Source organism: Hetaerina americana, unplaced genomic scaffold (genome assembly GCF_022747635.1).
Source record: "Hetaerina americana unplaced genomic scaffold, ioHetAmer1.1.p SCAF_3, whole genome shotgun sequence".
NCBI lineage: Eukaryota > Metazoa > Arthropoda > Insecta > Odonata > Calopterygidae > Hetaerina > Hetaerina americana.
Genome location: NW_027286874.1, coordinates 83,195,083 through 83,216,351, shown reverse-complemented (window position 1 = coordinate 83,216,351; position 21,269 = coordinate 83,195,083). Strand labels below are relative to the sequence as shown.

Sequence of the window (21,269 nt, the reverse complement as noted above, 5' to 3'; positions counted from 1 at the left end):
CAAGGCACACTTTTGGTACATAGTAACAAACCTAAGCAATGCATAACCCTTTAAGAGCTAAGAATTAAATATTTCTAATGTTTTTCTGAAATGATTATTGTAAGTAGAGACCATCTGTGCTAGTACTAACCTCTAATCTTCCAGGACGGAGAAGAGCTTCATCAATCATATCTCTGCGGTTAGTCATTCCAATAACAAGGATATTATTCAACTGCTCCACACCATCTATTTTGGCCAAGAGCTGATTTACCACTGTATCATGTACTCCAGTGGCTCCGGCCACAGAACCTCTGGCTTTACAAATTGCATCAATTTCATCAAAGATTATAATGTGGAGACCACTGTTTGGACCCATCTGAAATTATAATGTCAGGATGTTATAAATTCCATCTTCATATGTTGACACAATCATTTTAAAATACAAATACATAATTAAGTGAAATTTTAGCAGGTGGAAATGAAAAAAATAACACTGAAAATAAAAAAGGCATTATGTACTAAATCAACAAGAATATTAAATCAATGATGATAAACTCATTATTTTTTATCAACACATAAATGGTGTTTCAGGAGGAAGGTAAAAACTTCTGGAGGCGATATGGGACGTGACTCAGAACATTTTTTTTCTTCTTCAAACATAAACATGTTAACTCTTAGTTACAGAGTTATGACAGCAAATGTTTCTCCAACACATTGACATGCTTATTAACATTTATAATTGTGGCAAATTCAATTTTTTTAGATGAACTGATACACTTCTGAGCAGTTCAGGAAATGAATGTTTCTGAAAGTGCGGCATTCTTTCCCAACTCTCTACTATTTTTAAGATGGCACCCTAAAATCACTTATTTGCCTAGCAATAAGATAAATTTGTCAATAAATTTTGAAATTTTATAGATACAAAAAATGTTTTCAACAAATTATAGTTAACTATTTCCTTTTTCACACTTTACTGACCACCTTCCATATTCCTTTCCTTAGTCATCAATACCAAATATTATTTACCTAAAAATTCATTTTATACCTTCTTCTCATGAGCATCCAGTCACTCTATACTTTGAAAACTAATATATGATTTTAGGTAAGAATTACTGAAAATTTAACTTTGACAATGGACATATGCCTTTGGTGACAAGTTTGGTACATAATTCAAACATCAAATTCAACACACTATCTATAATACCCTATGTATTAAGGATTATATACTTAAAAATTCACCTTTCAAAAATATTAATAGCCATATAAAAGATATTCAACTTCAAAACATGCTTATGTACGAACATTTCCCCTGCAGAAGAAGAACTTTGGAATAAGGTGAAATTTCATCAAGGTATAAAAAAAAATTATTCCTATGCTTAATATCACTGACTTTGTTTTTTATTACATACTTAATATTACAATATTGTGCAGTGGAACCTAGCTTAACAAGCACCTTGCACAGAGAGTAATTTGCAAACCGAGAAAAAATATTCTGCCTGAAAATTACTCGCTTAATGAGTGACTTCATACAAGTGATGAGGAGAGGGGAATTGCCCTATTGACGATGCATCTGCCACTTCAGTTTGTGTTTAGCACTCATTCCGCTAGCATCCTAGTGATTACACGTTTTTCCAAACTTGTGTTCAGATATTATTTGTAATTTTTTTGAGCAAAGTTTAATAATATTGTCCCAAGTATGGGACATGGTACTCCTTTCCTGGCTCCTTCGAATACCCCAAGCGACCAAAGACACAATGTTGCAAGTATGCAGCATAGTATTCCTTCCCTGGCTCCTCCGAATCTCCCACGTGACCAAAGACAATGTTTCAAGAGTATTCCTCCCCCGGCTCCTAAATTGGGTATAAATGCCCTGGTCGCGGGGCGAAAAGCAGTCAGTTGGTTATCTGGCGGTGACCGGTAGGACACTACGCTTCGGCTGTGTTGCGTTTGTCGTGACAGCATATCCTATTGCCGACTCAACGTCGGACGAGGGCTCCGCCTAGGTTACGTTCGTCGTGACCGCGTCCACCTTGCCTTATCCCTTCCTTTCTTATGGATGAGGGCTCCGCCTAGGTTACGTTCGTCGTGACTACGTCCACCCTGCCATACTCCCTTTTTTCCTGACGGACGAGGGCTTTGCCTAGGTTGTGTTTCGTGACCACATCCACCATGCCATATCCCACCCTGCCATACTCCCTTCCTTTCCGATGGATGAGGGCTCTGCCTAGGTTATGTGTTTCGTGACCGCGTCCACCCTGCCTTTACCCTGGCCCAGGTAATGTTCTGCCATTTTATTGCTGTCCTCACTCGCGTTGGTTCACCGAGGGTCTAGCCATCCATAATTTGCTTATGCCTATGTAAATGGTGCATTATGACTGATGTTGTAAATACACGATTGTTTGGGTAAGACTCAGTGTAGTTATTCTGACCTTCCCCGATACCCTTTGAGTCGCACCATAGAATCGCCCCTCGCGACAACATTATGTGCGTAATTTTAAAAATGTCCCTCAAGAAAAATCTACAAGAAGAGAGCTATTACAGAATAAAAATAACCATACAAATGAAAATTAAAAATCATTGAAAAAAGAGAATAAGGTGTGAGTGTGTCTGATCTAGCATGCACATACAATTGGTTGACATTAACAATTTGCATTTTCTTTATGAACAAGGACAAGAATGAGGAGGTAGATGCTTCATATTGAGTGACCAGAATATTTACGCGACGGTTACATATTCTCAGCATGTTGTAAGGTCGTTTTCTCACATGGCTAACAAAAAGTAATTCAATGCAACACTATTAACAAGAATATCATTTGTGAGATAGCTAAAAAGATTTTTTTTAACCTTGTCAGGAACATGCTAGGATCATCAATGGCCAAAGAAGTATTTAAGGAGAGCCATGCATGGCTTGAGAAGTTTAAGAGAAGAATTGGCATCCACTACATCGTGAGGCACAGTCTCTCCTGGAAAAATATGCTGAAGTGATGCAATATTGTACACATAACATTGTACAAGAATGTGTTGGCCGGCCTCAAGTAATAAAAGGCCACCTCACACTGCTGTTTTGTGCCAATCTAAGTGGCAATTTGAACATTAAACCCCAGCTTGTTTACCATTTAGAAACTTCACAGAAAGAATTATGTTCATTGTATGAGGTTTGGCTGCATTTAATTTATTAAATTTATTTTTGTAAATATTACGACAAAATCATTTTTGAAAGTTCATAGTCATCTGGCTGATGCCACTCAACCACTTTCTCTACGAGCTCCTTCGCGTAATGCTCTTCCCTGTGTTTCTGAAGCAGTTCTTTCACATCATCATGAGCCTCAATCCTAAATGCCTGAAGTTGATCTAAGCTGGGCGTTGTCAGCAGTAAATAATTTTTACGCCAGTCATAACTACAGTAAGGATAAACTATGGTACTACAACATAACTACACAATAATCAAATATGAAACACCAACAAATGTTTTTCCTTAAATCCGTCTAAAATCAAAGTATACATCTAACAGGAGTTCAGGCTTGTTTGTTATCTCAAAATCCTGTCTTCCAAAAAGGTACATAGGAAGATGTATCAATATTGTGACCCCCTACACCAATACACTGTGCTTGCTTATGCATTTTCTCAGATCTTTCAAGACGGACTAGTTTTTTCACTGCTCTTGTCATTTATCTTGCCTGAGGCATTGGATTAAAGAGGTTTTGATAATGTTTAACAAGACAATCCTAGAAATATGTAGAGGCTATAATCCCTACGCTAAATGATAGTTCCATCGGAGAAAGCACTCACATGAGTGACAAAGTACTAACATAAAATTAAAAAAATCATACTATTATTATTAATATTTTCCCATTGATAACGCACGAGTAATCAATACGAAAATGTTCAGATGATCGAAAAAATGACGATGCACATTATGTAATGAAAATTGAAAAAATCCAAACAGTCATATTTTTACACACACACATCTGATAGAGATGTACTTTTACAAACACTATATATAATTTTGACGTGCATATATATATGTACATATAGATGCATGACATCAATAAACGTTCAAGATAACTATGAAGCCCTGGGTGCGTGCTATCTATAAAAATTCATGATAACCACTTCTGGGTGTGCGGTATCTATACAAATTCATGATAACCACTTCTGGGTGTGCGTGATACATAAGGTGCGTGTTATCGATGGGAAAATATGGTAATTGGTACTTTCTTCTCCATGACACTCAAATAATACCTATATTATGAATAAATTCTTCTACTAAAGGGTAATTTCTAAATGGATAAGACTGCTACAATGAATTTTATATTTAACTATCAATACTTGAAATCATGTAAAATGCTATTGATATGATAATGCTATTAATATAATACTTACATAAATTTCTACTTTCACCAAAACTTGTGATTTTGGTTAACACAAGAGTATTTTTGAGCTTCACTTTGTATGAATACTCAAAAACCGGGCATGTTCTATGTTAAACAAGTTTATATGATACATTGTCAAGGCGCATTCATTAATTACAATAATAAAACAATTGGCAGTCAAAGCAATACATATTTCAATGTACAGCGGCATGTAATATGGAAAAAACTATGATTTGTGGACAACATTAATCTCATAAGATAATACATTCAAAAGACTGCATGCGATTATAGAGTGATTTGTCAATCTATCAAGTGAACTAAAAGCTTCTTCAAACAGTGCATTATAAATCAAATTTATTTTGTTGTAAAATCATAGCAAATAGAGAAGCCAATGTTTCTATTTCTGCCACACAATTAGAAATTGATTTACAACAACGTAGGAATTATATTTTTAATTGTAGTTCTTAACTGACTAAGTATTTGGCCTTGATGCTTTTTATGCATCCAGTTGTCATTTTCAGGTACAAATGTCTTTGTTTTTGTTCTTTGATGTTATATTTGACTAATATATTTACATCATGTTTAATACAAAGTTAGCTAAGACTGAACCACCCATATCAAAATCTGTTGACATAAATCAATACTGATTAAAATTTATCACAGGAGAGGAGAGTTTAAAAACAAAAAATTTAATTCTAAGATAAACAAGCACACAATATATAACTCACTCGTTTCTCTTCTTCCTCCGCATCGGCAAATAATCTCCTCACATTAGCTTCAGACTCACCAACATATTTGTCAAGAATCTGAGGACCATTCACTATCTTTGGCTCACGGGCATTCAGCATCTGGCCAATCTGCCTTGCCATTAATGTTTTACCTGTACCTGGTGGCCCAAAGAGGAGGATTCCCTTGACGTGTTTACATCCTAGTTAAAATAAAATGAAAGACATCTGTTTTATAATCATTAAAATGGCATCAACCCATTTTCAAGTTTGGAAGAAATGGTCTTATTTTTCTCTAAATATCAATGAGGTGAAAAACCAATCCTCTGATTAAAAAACTAAGTTTAAAAGATGTGAAATCATTTAACACACAAACTGAAGAATCTCAGGGAAACATTTAAATTTAAAAAATTTAAATGATTCTGAACAATAAATACATTTTTAATTATGATCCAACTTACACAAAGTTGAAAGATGCAGTTTACTATCATGCTTACAAGTGAATAGAAAATTATTAATGACACATACTCAGGCTACTACCTTGTTATTAGGCTAGGATAAAATCAATGATGCAGGTCAAGATAAAATTTTGAGATGCTGATGAACTAATTTTAAAATTTGTACATTTTTCCAGGAACAATATTTACCTAACTGCTCCACCACCTCCGGTGGAAAAACACGAGATGCAAAAGCCCTTCTGAATATGGCATTGAACTCATTGTCAAGACCTCCAATTCCCATTTTCTGAAAATCCCATGATGGATTAATGATAGACTGCCTGGGTTGTAGACCAACTGCTTGACCAATCAAACGAATTGGGGACGTCTCATCCTTCTCGAACACTATTGCTGTATCCCCCAACAAAAGACCAATTTGGGTTTGAATGGGCTTAGCTTTCTGCCCAGATTTTATTGCATTCAAGTCTGCAGCTTCCAAGTTTTTCACCAAGATGGTCAAGACTGTTTTGTCCTAGAAAATAAGTGATAACCCAGAGAATTAGTCTTTAAAAATAATCAGATTACCAAAATGATAAAAATGAGTCCAAGTATGATTATTCAGGTACTGCACGGGTCTAATAATCATGAATCCTTAGGGTAAAGAGCTAACAGCTGGCACTCTAGGCCCCCAGGTTCAAATATGTGCAATCATTATTGACACCAAAACCACAGCTTTAAGTTTTATGAAGCAGTAGAATCATCTGAGAATCTACAAGCAATGCAGGAAAAGGAACGCACCTAAAATATCAACTAAGTGAGTTAATTAACATGTTGCTAGGTGTAGAAACAGATAGGCCTTTATCCAGCAATATTCAAGTCTATATCAACTATGGTAGTTAACTTTTATCATCTAAATATCACAGCAAAGAGCAAGCTGTGTAATATATAAGAAAACAAAAGTATAAAAATTATTCATGACCAAGAAAATTAACCATAATCTCTCTTAAAACTTTGCTGCATGTATATGTGCAAATCTAATAATTATAACTTTGTGATAGCCAACACATGAAACATTTTGTGCTGATCATTTCCAATATTTTCCGTAAAATTGCTTGGAAAATATTTTTAAAAAGAGCATCCAATAATTACAGGGAAAAAAAGTATCATGATTTTTTCCGACCAACGTGGATGACTGAAGCGACGCGATTTGTGGTGGGAGGTCTTTGGAAAGCAATGCGACCTGCATCAGTTGTTTGTGAGCCATTACAGTCCATGGTTCACGGCTAGACTGAACCCCTGTTCACAAATTAATGATGCCATTTTCCGTAAAGCAATGATACACAATAAAATTTTGTATTAAGGCTTGAAAATCGGGTTTGGATACCATAACCATGGTTAAGGATGCTTACCCAAATGAAACAATGTCCCAAGGAATGGTTTTTCGCTGGCACAAGATGTTCCAGGAGGGTAGACGACGAGGAATGCCCTGGACATCCATCAAAGACAAAGTGTGACAAAAATGTGCAAAAAGTAAGAGAAATGCTCAATTCTGATTGATGCCTGAGAATCTGAGAGTCAGCAAAAGAGTGCAATATTCCAAAAACCACAGTTCATCACATTCTTACAGAAGAATTAGCCATGAGAAAGATGTGTGCCATGACGGTCCCCAACTGTGTTGTCGGAAGAACAGAAGGCTGCTCATGTGATGACAATCTCGCGTGATCTCTTGGACCGCTGTGAAAGTGACCTACAGCTCCATTGTTGTACCACTGAACTTCTTTTTGTTCCCATGAATGAAAAGGACCTTGAAAGGCAATTATTTTGGAAAGCTAGATAAGGTCAATCAGGTTGTGATGAGGTGCCAGAACGAGGTTCTAGGAGATGCCTTCCCGGAAGCATTCCACGATTGGCTGAGTTGCTGGCATTACTGTGTCGATGCACAAGGATGCTATTTTGAAAATTTTTACTAATTTAAACTTTGATCTACAATGTACTTTTTTCCCCTGATTTATTCTACTTATTTTTATACCCTATTTATTAATATCCTACAACAGACCCACTATATGACGCAACAAAGGACAAGTATGCACAAAATAAGTTTTGCAACTTACATAAAAAAACACCTAGCATATTATAATTGGAGGGACCGAGTATTGATGTGAGAACTTTCAAGAAATATTTTTTGAAAATCCATATTTTACAGAAGAAGAGTGTTCACGAGTCGGGAATACACTTAAACACTCTTGCCACAAAGCTACTCCTTAGAACAATTTAATTTCAATCTATAATACAAATTACATCCAAACTTACGTGTGCTTAAGCCATCAACTTACCAAGTAATTGAAAAGAAGCTGTTGCTTAACTGTGAGAGCTTGCCCAGCAAACTGTTTGACGAATTCAAGAGAAAGCTGTTTTGTGTCAAAAGGTTCCTGGGTTATGTGCTTTTTTTGTTTGAATCCCACTTCAAGGGTGGCAGATGCTAGAAACTGTGGGCTAGGTGAATTGGGATCAAAATAATACGGCCGGACCTCAAGCATTTGATTGACATCAAGCCCTGCCCATTTGCGGCTGGGGGCATTAAATCCAACACAGCCACGCTCAACATCATTCCAATGGCGTATGCTGAATACATATGGTCTACCACCTCCAGCATTAATTTCAATGTGCCTGTTGAAGAGAAATGTTATGAATTAGATGAGCAGGAGTTACATGAATTTACCACATTTATTTAGAAAGGATTTGAAGCAAAGCCTTACAACCATTACGGATGAAAAATAATTGACTGTATTACAGAATTTGATAACCTTTTCAAATTTTGGTTATAATTTGTAGCGAGAATGACAAACTTGTCCCATCTTGTCGAGCATTGGTAGTGAATAAATTCAATAGGTTGAAAATTAAGGAAGTATACAAGCAAAAACATCAGTAGGTTTTGATATTCTAGCATGTATTTTTATCATTACTTATCAAAATCCTTTCTTTAATGTGAGAAACAGCTTAGAATTATTGACTATTAGTAAAAAGGTATAATATTGGTAAAGTGAATCCTTTACCATAACCCAAAAAAATGTGCGATTCTTAATACAATAATTTACATTATTCATTGAGTTCCTAAGACATGTTAATCGTAAGAGTTAGAAGATTTTTAAAGCCTAACAAATATCTTCTATAGGTACGCCAGGATTGGATGTAGAACAGGACCCTCAAGGTTAATTGAAACAAGAGGAAATAATTAGGACCCCATCATGTCTATAGCATCGACAGATTATCCCTTGACTTAGTAATATGGGTAGTATATGGAGCACATAAAGAAATCTAAGTCTAAGACAAAAAAATGATATTGTACAAAAGCGCAATTGTTCCTAGATTAATTACTGTTTATGAGAAAAAATTGGGTACACCAGGATGAGCATTGATGTTGACTAAATACCATGAGTGTGGGGTAAGTAGTGCTTGCGTTAAGAATATGAAACAGGATAGGAGACAAATCACCAAAAATATAAATGAAGAGTAATCGGTTTGTGTGGAAGTAATTTGTCTAAGTGTACCATTCTTTTGGGCAAGGGTACTTACTCACTACCATTCAATAAAAGAGCAGTATTTCTACTGTTCAGTAAGGGGCTGTCTTTATGTTTCAATACTTCTTTAAAAATGGCCCATTATTTTGTCTTTAAGGTCCAAGACTCTCTTTAACCTTTCCAGTCTAATTACCTCAAAGGATTTTTATCAGATATTAATGAAACAGCGGTATAATATTTTCCTTGGTATCAATGCCTAAAAAAAAATTAGAATACCACATATTTTAAATTTCTAAACTTTTTATGCCATTAACAAAATCTTTGTGTTTACACTGCCGCTAATTAGGGCAATTTTCTTTTATATTAATTAAAAGTAATTTATCATTACATATCTCTTGAGCTGAATGATGTAGTTTTAATGAACACAATTACAAGCAAAATCTTTCAAACTTGTTTCCGAATGAAATATTGTCATCTCATCTTTTCCTATTGAGCACAACGTAAAGGAAGGAGACTCATATAATCTCTTCCCATAGGAATGTTAATGCTTGACTTCAAGTAGTTAAAACAGGTCTACAAAAAAGAACTCTATTTATTGATGCACAACTTTCTTTTTCACTCATACATTCTCCGATCCGAGCTGCTATCTCCCTCGTGGGGCTATCATATGAGGCTTGTTCAAAACGAAGAGATTTTTCTTTCAATGTTTTGCGTAAATATTCAATTTTATTCTCTAACTTTTATCTTATTATGTCATGCCTACGTGGTACAAGTTGAAACGTTCAATGCAACTGTGTTAAAGATGGGGTTAACACACGGCGCTGCACTGAAAATTTGCATTTGCCTAAGCAAATCATCAGCCAACGCCTACTTAATGCTAAAGGAGGCTTCTGGGGTCTTTTTTTTCCTCTATAGCGCATCTATTAAAATGATGAGATCATTTCAAAGGAAGGTGGACCTGGAGCTTCAGAAAATGCTCTCACAAAAGTAAACAAACATTAACACTGCTATTGTGAGAGAAGGATGCAAAACATGGAAAAGAGCACCATCATAAATATCGAATATATTCTATGGTCTCAGGCTTCATCTAGTGCAAGTATTTGACAACCATATTACAAGATTTTTCACTTCTCCACAGATTTTTTTTAAAAATACAACGCGTCTCACCTACTTGCGGAATCATCAAGTCCAAATTTCAGACATAATTTGTACCTGAAGATGCCACAAGTCGGTGGAGCGTGCTTTATCTCAAAATAAAGCCTGTGGAAAAGTACAAAATATTTTACAATGGATATATAACTATTGAACATTTCATTGGGTGAAACCCGCACATAGGTTACAGAAATATTTCACATGAACGCATTTGTCAGTGTTGGTTGCGGCGAATCTCACCGCGATTATCTCGCGAAAATCAATGTGAAGTATGGTCCTCATCCTTCCTACAGTCCAGAGACAGAGCCTCATGTGAGTTTTCCTGTCCCCGATGAGAAGAAACACACTCATGGAAATCATTTTTAAACATCAGTAGCAAGCACAGGGGAGCATGGTTCAACTTGCAACCAGATCAATGAAACTAGAACTACTTATGAGTACACATTAAGCTAACAACAAAAATATATTTTTTGAGCAATAAATTATGGGACTAAAAATTATATACGCTCGCTCTTTATTTCATTGCCCGTATATCAATGGTGTGCAGGATGCCTACTTATTTCCCAGTTGAAATATGACCAAACAATTGAATTCAAAATTTTCAAATTTCTTCACTTCAAAAGAGGCCGCCATCAACAAAGTCATACGCAATGTTAACAGTGACACATTCCAAGAATCGTTTCCCTTTCTTCCCCGCCTTTCGGGTATGGGCACGCACGCTGTGCCATTTCTGGCCTCCATTCATCCCATTTCACACATAGTGATCATTTTTCGACGCCAGCAAGCGTCAAATTTGGCCTTACCGTTTTCCTCTGAATTTCAATGAATGATGTGAAATTCGGAACCTTTGATAAAATATCTTGAGTGTAACACAACAAATTAACGGCCAGTACCTACTTTAAACCGGGTGCTCCGGTTGCACCAAATGTTCGCTATTTTCGAACACACTTCATCCATGAAAGTGATAGAATCATCTTTTCCCTCAGAAATTCTAAATTGTTTACCCATTTGCCGTAAAAATGTCCAAGTCAAAATTTCTTTATGTTAATTCACGTTAAAGACTTGCCGGGAGTGAATTAAATACCGGGATCAAAATCGAACGAATTCCTAAATGAGGAAATGAAGTGACTTAAAACAGGTAATTTGGTGCAAGCTGATGAATGTGCATCTCTGATATGAGAAAAAAAATTCGATTCGATACCTCTACTTGATTTGACGTAATTGAACACTTTAGGGGTAATTCCGGGAAATCTTTTAATTTGTAATTATAGTCGAATTATACTCGTGCGTAAACGCATGAGCCGTCCCGCGACTCCAACAACGTACGAGTGTGAGGTTGTGCGTCATGAAGAAGAAAAGACTCCTTATCTCTCGGCCTGCAGTACTGGAGCAAACTGGCACCTATGCTCCAAGGCTTCGGGGGCAACCTCACACGAAGGTTAGTCGAACTCCTTTAAGTGCTAAGTAGTGAGAGGGCAAGGCAAGGAAAAAACAGCCCACCGGAAGCAACCCTAACCCATCGCAGAGAGTGGTCGATAGTTACGACGGCAAATGTAAGCATTCTTATTAGTTGGTCATCGAAAAAATGAAAATTCCGTACTCCATCCGCAGGTGTTAACAATAAATTAAACTTTCTCAACTTATGCGCACAAATCAATTTAAAAAAATCCTCAAAGAATAAATGCAAAGTTTGTAGATTTATTATAAGCGCAATACTAGCAACAATTAATCATTAAAAAATGAGTTAGTCGTAACACATTACAAACACAGGTCTTGCAATATACACCAAAAATCGGATTTCGAAATCATTAAAAGTATTGTCATATATGTCTCCACGATCACACCTGATTCACTTTAAGATATAAAAAATACACAGATACGAAAGGGGGGGTATCTAAAAAATTTTTGTAAGCGGATAAATGCGCATTTGTTCACGGGATGGGCTTAACCACTTCACCTTGGGTGTGGTGTGGCTAACCTGCCATACATAGTCATTCTTCCATTCGCAAACCTAACGGCGAATGACTCACCAAACGTTTCGTTGCTCACCGTGATAACGCATATTTTCCAGATGTTCAAACGGAACAGAACGAGCGGAGCGGACAAAGCCATATTAATGTTTTAACAACATGACGTCATTTGAAGTGACCAATGAAATAAGACCATTACCCTGACTCAATGAAATATAACATCTACGAGTACAACCTTTCGGATCAAGTCTCGGCTTGAAAAGAATCCTATTCCACGAAAAACCAAATTTCCGAGCATGGTTACGTCTTGAAAGAAAGGAGTTGGAAACAGCCAGCCCTGATCAATATGACAACCCTTTCCATCACGTTTCGTTATGTTACTGTCTGAGAGCAGGCTTCTCTCAAAATATTATTAAACCAGTCTAAAAGCAAAAAACATAACAGTTATCCCTAACTATGGTCCCATAAGTTGCATACACATTCGCAAGGATTTCTTCAATTGCACAATCGAGTAAGTTTCATTTTTTCAGAGTTCTAGTAACGATAGGTTTACTAATTTCTACGCTGCAGACTCGCAAATACTCTTAATCCATGGGAATTTCATGGGAAGACAACACCAAAGAAACAATTCCGCTGGGCACACGTGAATTCCATCATACCGAAGGCCCATTTTGAATTTTTTTCTGTGAGAGCCTCCAGTCTATATCCAATTAGTGCTTATCTACGAAGTTGATGCAAGCGAATTGCCCTCTTCTTCTCTTTTGCAACTTTCGATTGGATTACACAGATAGTGCACTGCGCGAAATGTCGAAAGAATATCAATAGCCTATGAATGCGTTCGTGGTGAGTGCGATAAAAGCGATGGTGTGACTATTTTTATTCTAGAAAGTAAAATGAAACGAGTTATGATTAAGGGAAGTTCAGAAGTAATGAAGGCATATAGAACAACATGGATTGCTTTTGCTTCCTGCTGGGGTGCCATGGAAAACGTTCATCACTTCAATAACCAACCTTGTCGAGAGGCAAACTATATGTAAAACGCACACCACTTGGTGGACCTGAGATAGAAAATAGTACGCACGTAGAAACACAGGGACTAGGGCACATGCTCCGAGTTCCTCAAGGAGAGCAAAAGGGTTTGCATAAGAGAGGGGGGGGGGGCAGATTACGTAAAGGCGCCCATGGTGCTCCAGTACTGAGGGTCACGAACTCACCCGGACACTGGAGCGACGCCGATCGATTTATTCGTGGGCCTCTGTTTTAACAACATTACAGCCCTTCAAGAGCCGTCATTCACCTCACAACTAACATCGTCCCCTCAAATTTGTGCACCATCGTGGGTTATTAGTGTTTCGTGATGAGAAAATCTCATCGCGTGTCCGACATGTGTGTTTTCTTGCTGTAACTGATTCATTTAATAAATGCAAGGGATCAGGATCTAAAAACAAGAGGAAAAAACGTTAATTTAATCGTAATACAGTACCGAAATCATTCATTCTGTTCTCATAACCTATATCCATTGATAACATGCTCGAAATGAAATACCCCTTACACCACAATATATGAATTCCCATACAAATCAGGAAAATTATGGCTGTTCCAAACACTCCGCCTACGTGACCCACGGTGGAAGGAGGGAAAATGACGTGATGAGCCTGAAGACTATCCAACAGTCAAAAAAACCTCCACGGAGGACAGAGCTCGATTATAGTATCAATATGACTTTGGTCATGAGGTGCGGACTATGTGCCATGGTAAACCCCCTCTAGGCAACCAACCGTCGATGGCGGACCAAGATGTGAATCCACGGTGATTGCGTTGCTCAAGTGAACCACGCTGGAAACAAGTTATAGGATTTCAAGAGCTAAACCCTAAAACACTGAGATCGATTTTTGTTTCATTCATTCGGGTAACCACTTTGATTTGGAGATACATTTTTTATGGTAAATAAATGGTCGACAGCACGAATATCTCCCCGCGGGTCACCATCGACCGGCTAAAAATCTTACCCCGTTTAGTGATCGTGGCAGCGTAAAGCATGGGAATATTCGGCCAATATGTAGCTGCTATCTTCCCGAATTGATTGAGAAAACGAGTGTAATTTACAATTTACGTTTCCTGGGAGCAAAATATAAAGTGATCCGTGAAAAAGTGACAACAGGAATGTAACATATCGGCTTTTAACATATCAGTTCTACTTATTATGCTTTCCTTTGCTAAATTACAAGTGGATAGGTAGTCCATTAATTATAAATATTGATAGTGAAAATAAAGATTGTTGATTTATTCCGGCATTTCCCAAATAAAAGGTATGTTGTTATAATCTAATAAAATCTCATACAGTTCGAAAATGTTCCTTCTTTCAGTAAACATCTAATCAAGATCAACCACAACGGACTTTAGCAAAACCAGCAGCAAGTTTGCTTTCGTTAATTCATTGATAAAACGAAAATGTATACAATGACCGTAAAAGATATCACACAATACAAATTTAATACATATATTCAATCATGAGATGATGATAAACAATTTATAGCGAGTTTTTTCTTATATCCTTAACTTATTCAAACCGACTCATAAGAAAAGGCTAATGAATGCCTACTGAAAGCTCTGCATCCTATTACATGCTGAAGGCAAGTATCAATGAACGTCGCATAATATTCGTATAGTGATGGCATTTATTTAAGGTTTAATTATGTTTATGCCCAGCTTGAAAGCATTAGATAACGTTTCGATAGGGATTGATACATCCAAAATTTCTCCCAAGAAATTCACCTTCGTTAAAAATAATTTTGCAGTTATACCAATCATTATCCGATCCCTCTCATAAGGCACTATTGAGAAAAATCATTCGCTAATTTTTGTATAAATTAAATAACCGAATGCAAAATTAATAAAATTAAGTTTTCATAACAAAATATTTCAAATAAAAAAATTTCATAAAGGCTCACGGAGCCAAACTCGAGACCAAAAGTTTTGAATCATGCTACCAATATTAAAGGTATACAGTGTAAATTCTGTCTTTTGAACAAATCACAAACTCTCGATTACGTAGAATGTACGGAAAATACTCATCAATGAACTAAGTAACAAATATCATTTGCATAAATAACACGCTTTTTGAGAAAGACAAAGCCACACCGTTTGTCGTATTGTGTGCTAATAATAAAACAAAATTCATTTCCAGCAGATATCAATGCTGAATATTTTCATTAGTGTTCAATAAAATTCACCGTCATCAATCAACCTGGAGGTCAGCTCTGATTGCTGAGGAGCACACTCAGAACTTAACGAGAATGAAATCCAAAAATTCGGGGAAGGGGGAACATTTCCACAGCGTACTGGTATAGGGACGCCGTTCCATTTGCAAAATTTCGGTTCTCTACGAAGTACACGAGACCAGAAATTGCGTAACTAGGATGAGATAGAATTGCCCAAATGCATTACTCGGGATGTGAACCCTGGAAAATCCTGTCAATTGCCGATCACTCCACCCATTAGGCCGTAACGCACCTTCAATAATAATCCAGAAGCAATAAAGGAAAACTGTCGACGTTCCTTCCATAAATTGATAACTTGAATGTATATTTATTTTCAATTCAATCGGCAACTGTGCCAAGAAAAGAAAACAAACCTACCTTAATTGAAAACCTAAGTACACCCAACAAATCGATAGCTATCATACCAACATACTGCTACCAAGGCAGCAGTATCAGTGATGGTTATGAAAGGATTACATTTATGATGTAGGATGACATGCATTAGTTTCCCGAGTTCACGAGGACGCTGTGCAATATTGCCAGGGGTTTTTCTTTTTTTCCATTCAAAACACGAAGATATCACAAAAAATTCTAAAAACGAGCAACAAAGGTGGAGGGACGTAGATAACTTTTGAGCCTTTCGCTAATATTTATAATATTGTACCATAAACATGATACCATAGCGATTGATCTGATAAGATCGATAGTGTATCCAATTGTAAATGACTGAACTCACAAGAACACTGTAGACTACAACAGCTATTAGACCGAACATACAAGTCTTCTTCATAGGATCTAAGAGATTCACTTGTGCCAGGGACCGATCCATATCCAGCAGGGATGGAGGCCGCGATCGACCCCTCCCCTGCCTACTTGACGGATGAAGCCAATGGCCATGGTCGGGCGTCACAATTGCTTCTATACATGCTTTCCTACAAAATAATATCCAACTAGGTTACTTATATAAAAATGAGATATTCGAGTTATATCGATACATGTTCCATATATTATAATATTCTTATTTATGTGGGTAAATGGCTCTTGCCCTGAGGATTTTTTTTAGATATACCTCTAGTACAAAGAAAACATGACTTCTTTTTTGAAGCACAACGAAAAAAGTTCGTCAAGGTTATTGACCGTCTCATCCGTGCCAACCTGTGATGTCAATCCTATTGCTTCATAAGGAGCGTGAGAACGTACATTTGCCACAGCCAACCGGGAAATGGAGTATGTCATTGTGAGACCTGCCATTTAAAACAAGAATTAATAATGCCAATAATTTTCGTTACAAGAGATTAGAAGTCTATTCCTATGATCTAATCTCAAACTAATACACCACTCGTTTCTCGATTTTCACTATGCATTCCAGAGAAATGCACGCGCATTTCGCCGTCAATGATTCTTATTTACTTTGAATTGCTTTTGGCAAGACTTCGGAAGCGATGTGATTTGTCCCGAGTCCATGCAGCGTGAATGAGTACTGCATGCCAAGAAACTTCCCATTTCATTTTGCCAATACGAGAAAGACAGGTTTCGTAGACTTTCCATCTTGCTGATCGATGAAGGCATTTTAATTGCCACTTTAATGCTGGCGGCCAGCATAAATTTACGCCCAGAAAAAAATTATTTAAGTTGTCCTTGATAAAAGGACTGACTTCTTGAAGTCGGGATACTAGAGGTTTCAAACGGTGCATACTCGACTAGGTATTACGTAATACGTTAAGCAGTCGGGTGCAAATTCACGTACGAGGAGGGGAGAGAAGCACTCCGGTGCTTCGCTCACCCCTTAGGACGCTTCACATTCAGCAACGGGATACACTAGCTTCTTAGCTGAAAGTGTTAATGCGTTCCACAAGCGACGTTTTCCTCACAGCCGCTGAATCATTTGATATTCAAAAGAATTATTTAAAACATAATGAACGTCTGGTTTTGGAAAAAAGGAAATCATAAAAAAGCGCACAATTGATCAATTAATTATACAATCGAACGCATACTTTACGTGATTAAAACTCGGGGCACAAGGGAAAGGAATGCAATTCAATGATACTGTACAGCTAAGTATAATTGAATTTCCTCCTCTGACTGAGGGTTCCCCATTATCATGATAATTTTTAACAATGAGGAGGGAGGTCTGAGTTTGTGAGTAAGATAAACCTAGGAAGAAAATACACTTGGAATAAATGGGAACAAAAATGACATGCCTAAAAATCTCCCGGGAACGGTTACAAGAGGACGGGGTGGGTAAAAATGTTGATATGATATTTTAATTTAATAACTTTAAAATAATTCTAACGATTTAAACCTAGTACTTCGCCCACTTTACATTCACATCATAACTGAGTTTTGTCTGTTCCTCGGAGGAGAAATAATATTCAGTAAGCGAAACACAAAAAAGGAATCATTTACTAGGGAAACCACCATATGGCACACAGATAAGAGCCTCAAGTCCTACCGGCGAGGGGGACGGCATAGAAACATTAGGAAAGGGAAATGAGAGAAGGTGGAAAGCATAAAGAATGGGTTAGATTAGGAAAAAGAAAAGAGAAAATCACAATAACAGAGGGGAAACCCTTCCTTGAACTGCATCGTCTTCTAACGTCGTCGTCTGTATTCATGCATCGCCAAAAAATGACGTCCAAAATTAATACTGATAGGCAAATGCATTGCATGCTCACACTTCACAAGAAAGTTTCGATTGCGATCAAAGTTCCAACAGTTGGCATACTCGGCCTTCAGGATAAGTAATAGAAGGATACAAATGGGTAGTTACAAGAAAGGAATAAAAATATTTTCGGCGAAAATGATAGTACGAAGGACTTAACTCGCGGAATATTTCGCTGTTTCATGTAATATAAACAAAAAATCTACTTAAAAGTTTCAATATTTACCAATTGTAAACCAAAAGTACTCACCACTTCATTGGGTTTGATTTCAATGGAATACGCTGGTTTCATAAAAACTGAAAAAATGAACACATGATCGTTCTACAATTAACAATGAAGGCTCTTTCTCTTCTGCTAATTTTGAAAACTGCGCTTTTCCGATCATTTTATGGCTTTAAACAAAGGATTCTCTGTTCCGCCTTTTATAGTTTTTACACGCGCACCCTTTACGGAGCAACAAAATCTATAACGTGCAGGGCTCCAGCGAAAAATAATAAGGTCATCCTTCGAACATGCCCATTTATCGAGTGGGTCACTCGTGAAGAATCGTATCTCAGTATCAATCAAGCTTAAGGACTAGGCTACAGCCCACAATGCCCCTTCTGCTGCATGGTATAAGAGTAAAGAAAAATACCTGATTCTACAGTTGGGATAGTACATGCTATGTCAGAGTGAATTCAAAGTTGATGCATGTGCATTCCTTCCTTTATCATAATTTATTTGGAGGAGATTTAATTGTCATATCATACAATCCTCTACCCTTGACAATGAATGCTACGCAAGTGACTCTAATAAATTACTATGTTCCAATAATCAATTACTTAAATGGTTTCCACTTAAAAATTAATTATTAGTAACTGTTTATAAACATACAAACAATTCTACAGATACTTAATTGAATTATGAAGTTCCCCTGTTATCACAAAATATCGACGTCAAATATATGTATGCCCACGATAGTTGATAACATTCTATGGCCTGTTTACAGGCTCATGGCGCTCAAGTGGATTTCTGACCATTCATACAGCCCAGTTTTATTTTTCAGGTTCAAAATTAGTAATTAGATCATTCGATGCTTACTCGCTATGCTCGGACGGATTTAAACACCATTTTTTAAGTCATAGGACGTAACTCTTTGCTAATATCCCAATTATTCCAAGTGCCGCTATTCGTTGTCCTTCAGACATGGGCGATCGATGAAAACAATCATAAAATCGTGAATCTATTCGCTAAATATCGTATTTCTAAACTTCATTCGAATCAAATTTTTGTCATTATCAAAACCTTCTCATTCAAATCTTTGAAGCATGCAGAGGCGATTTACTTGAATCGGCAGAGCAGCCGATGAATCTATTAGACGTCATCTAAACCTGTAGAACCAGAGCTTCGTCGAATCGTGCTTAAATTAATCGAATCGAAATTTCATGGAAAAGAGCGATTTAAAAATTGGAAACCAAAATAATACTTTTTCGAGGGAGTTAATAAGAAATCATCCGTCGTAACGATTCTCTGCGTCGACGCCTTTGCTTTCGCCTGCGGGAGTCAAACATTGAGACATCACCCACGATCCATATGTATCTACCGCATTGATCTCCATCACATTCCTCGCCCACCCCACCGGGCCAAATCTTGAAAAAGTGAGCATTTGCGAAATTCTAACGGAAAGGAGGTGCACTTCAAATATCGCCCACATTTCGTAATTGACATTAGATAAACGGACTTGAAGAGACAAGCCACATCTACGCAAGCGCCTTTAGTATCCCCGGCTGTTATCATGGTTGCCTATACCCAAAATCGAGATTAAAAAATTATGTTTTCCAAGATTTTGCAGAATGGCTAAAAGAATTTGATTTTCTATTTCTTTTCCCAGTTTTATAGTTTATCTTCTCCGTTTTCCTTTCCGTGCATGGTGGTGAACAATTAGAGGGCTAAATTTTCAAACCATTTTAAAATAATTTTCATATCTTCCGAATAAAATATTATAGAGCTCTTTCGCATCAAAATATATTGAAGATATGTACGAACGATCCTAGCCTTAATATAAATTACCAAAAGGGCACATAAATCACAAAAAAATATAACACGAGATTGTTCATCCTGGATTATCAAAATGAACCCTTCTGACAAGCGAAAATAAAGAAAATGATTACTGATACGAGTATTGGGTGGCCTCTATCTTCAGGGATCTTAGATTATTAGACATTAAAGAGATCATGATATCCATATATCGAGATATAGGTTTACAACCGCATCATCTGGATGAGTAGTTTTAATTCCAGAGAAAGAGCATACCAGCTCGTAATACGTATCGATATCTATTTCACACAATATTGTAGTTTTGAAGTTCGATTCTTATTTTAAGGAGAAAGAGCATATCAGCTCGTAATACGTATCGATATCTATTTCACACAATATTGTAGTTTTGAAGTTCGATTCTTATTTTAAAAGCACCAGTGAAAAAATTGAACCGTGCACTTCTGCGACTACTTTAAAATGCAAGGTTTGCATAAAAAGTATCGGTAACGATTTTTTCGGACGCATGCGAAAGTTCTGAATTCAGACCGTCGGTTAAATGTGCGCATGATCGCAGATCAGATTGGCATTGATAAGATGACAGTGCACACTATTATCACTAAAAATCGTCCCGAAGGTCTTCACGGACGACCAAAAGCAGAGTCAAGTGTCTGCTTGCGAAGAAGGCCTTCTGAAAAGGCATCGCGAAGATTCCCCAACCACATTACAGTCCCGACTTGGCACCAGCCGACTTTTTCCTGCTCCCAAAAGAGAAATTTTCCCTCAAAGACACCATCATGAGACCCCAAGTGCCGTCAAAGAAGCTTGCACGCGTACCCTTAAGGGTCTTCCGGAATCTGCCTATCAGCGAGCCTTCCAGTCGCGGAAAATTCGCTGGCAAAAGTGTGTCGACGCTCAAGGGATGTATTCCATGGAACGGCAATACAAAAACGAATGAGAAACGTACAGTGCAGGATCGAATTATGATAGAAGATAACTAACACATTGGAAATCGTAACATTAGAAATTGACTCAAAAGAGTCCCTTGATATCCTTAGGAATGAATTCGGACGGAAAATTTATTTTCTGTACACCGTAAACAGAATAATCCCGAAAGAACACTATGAGTAGAGAGGATTCATATTAAGCTCCATAATGTTAATCCAAGCTATTAGACTT

At 37.1% G+C, this 21,269-nt stretch overlaps 1 protein-coding gene across 1 annotated transcript in view; it reads right to left on the bottom strand.

Annotated features, from left to right (window-relative positions):
- Window positions 1-21,269, bottom strand: part of LOC139690867 (vesicle-fusing ATPase 1-like) — a 62,078-nt gene that overhangs the window by 18,849 nt on the left and 21,960 nt on the right. The window contains exons 3-6 of the mRNA XM_071588482.1: window positions 7,848-8,181; window positions 5,725-6,046; window positions 5,081-5,280; window positions 131-355 (exon numbers count right to left, since the gene is read on the bottom strand). Coding sequence (XP_071444583.1) covers window positions 131-355; window positions 5,081-5,280; window positions 5,725-6,046; window positions 7,848-8,181 — 1,081 coding nt within the window. The remainder of the gene's footprint in view (window positions 1-130; window positions 356-5,080; window positions 5,281-5,724; window positions 6,047-7,847; window positions 8,182-21,269) is intronic.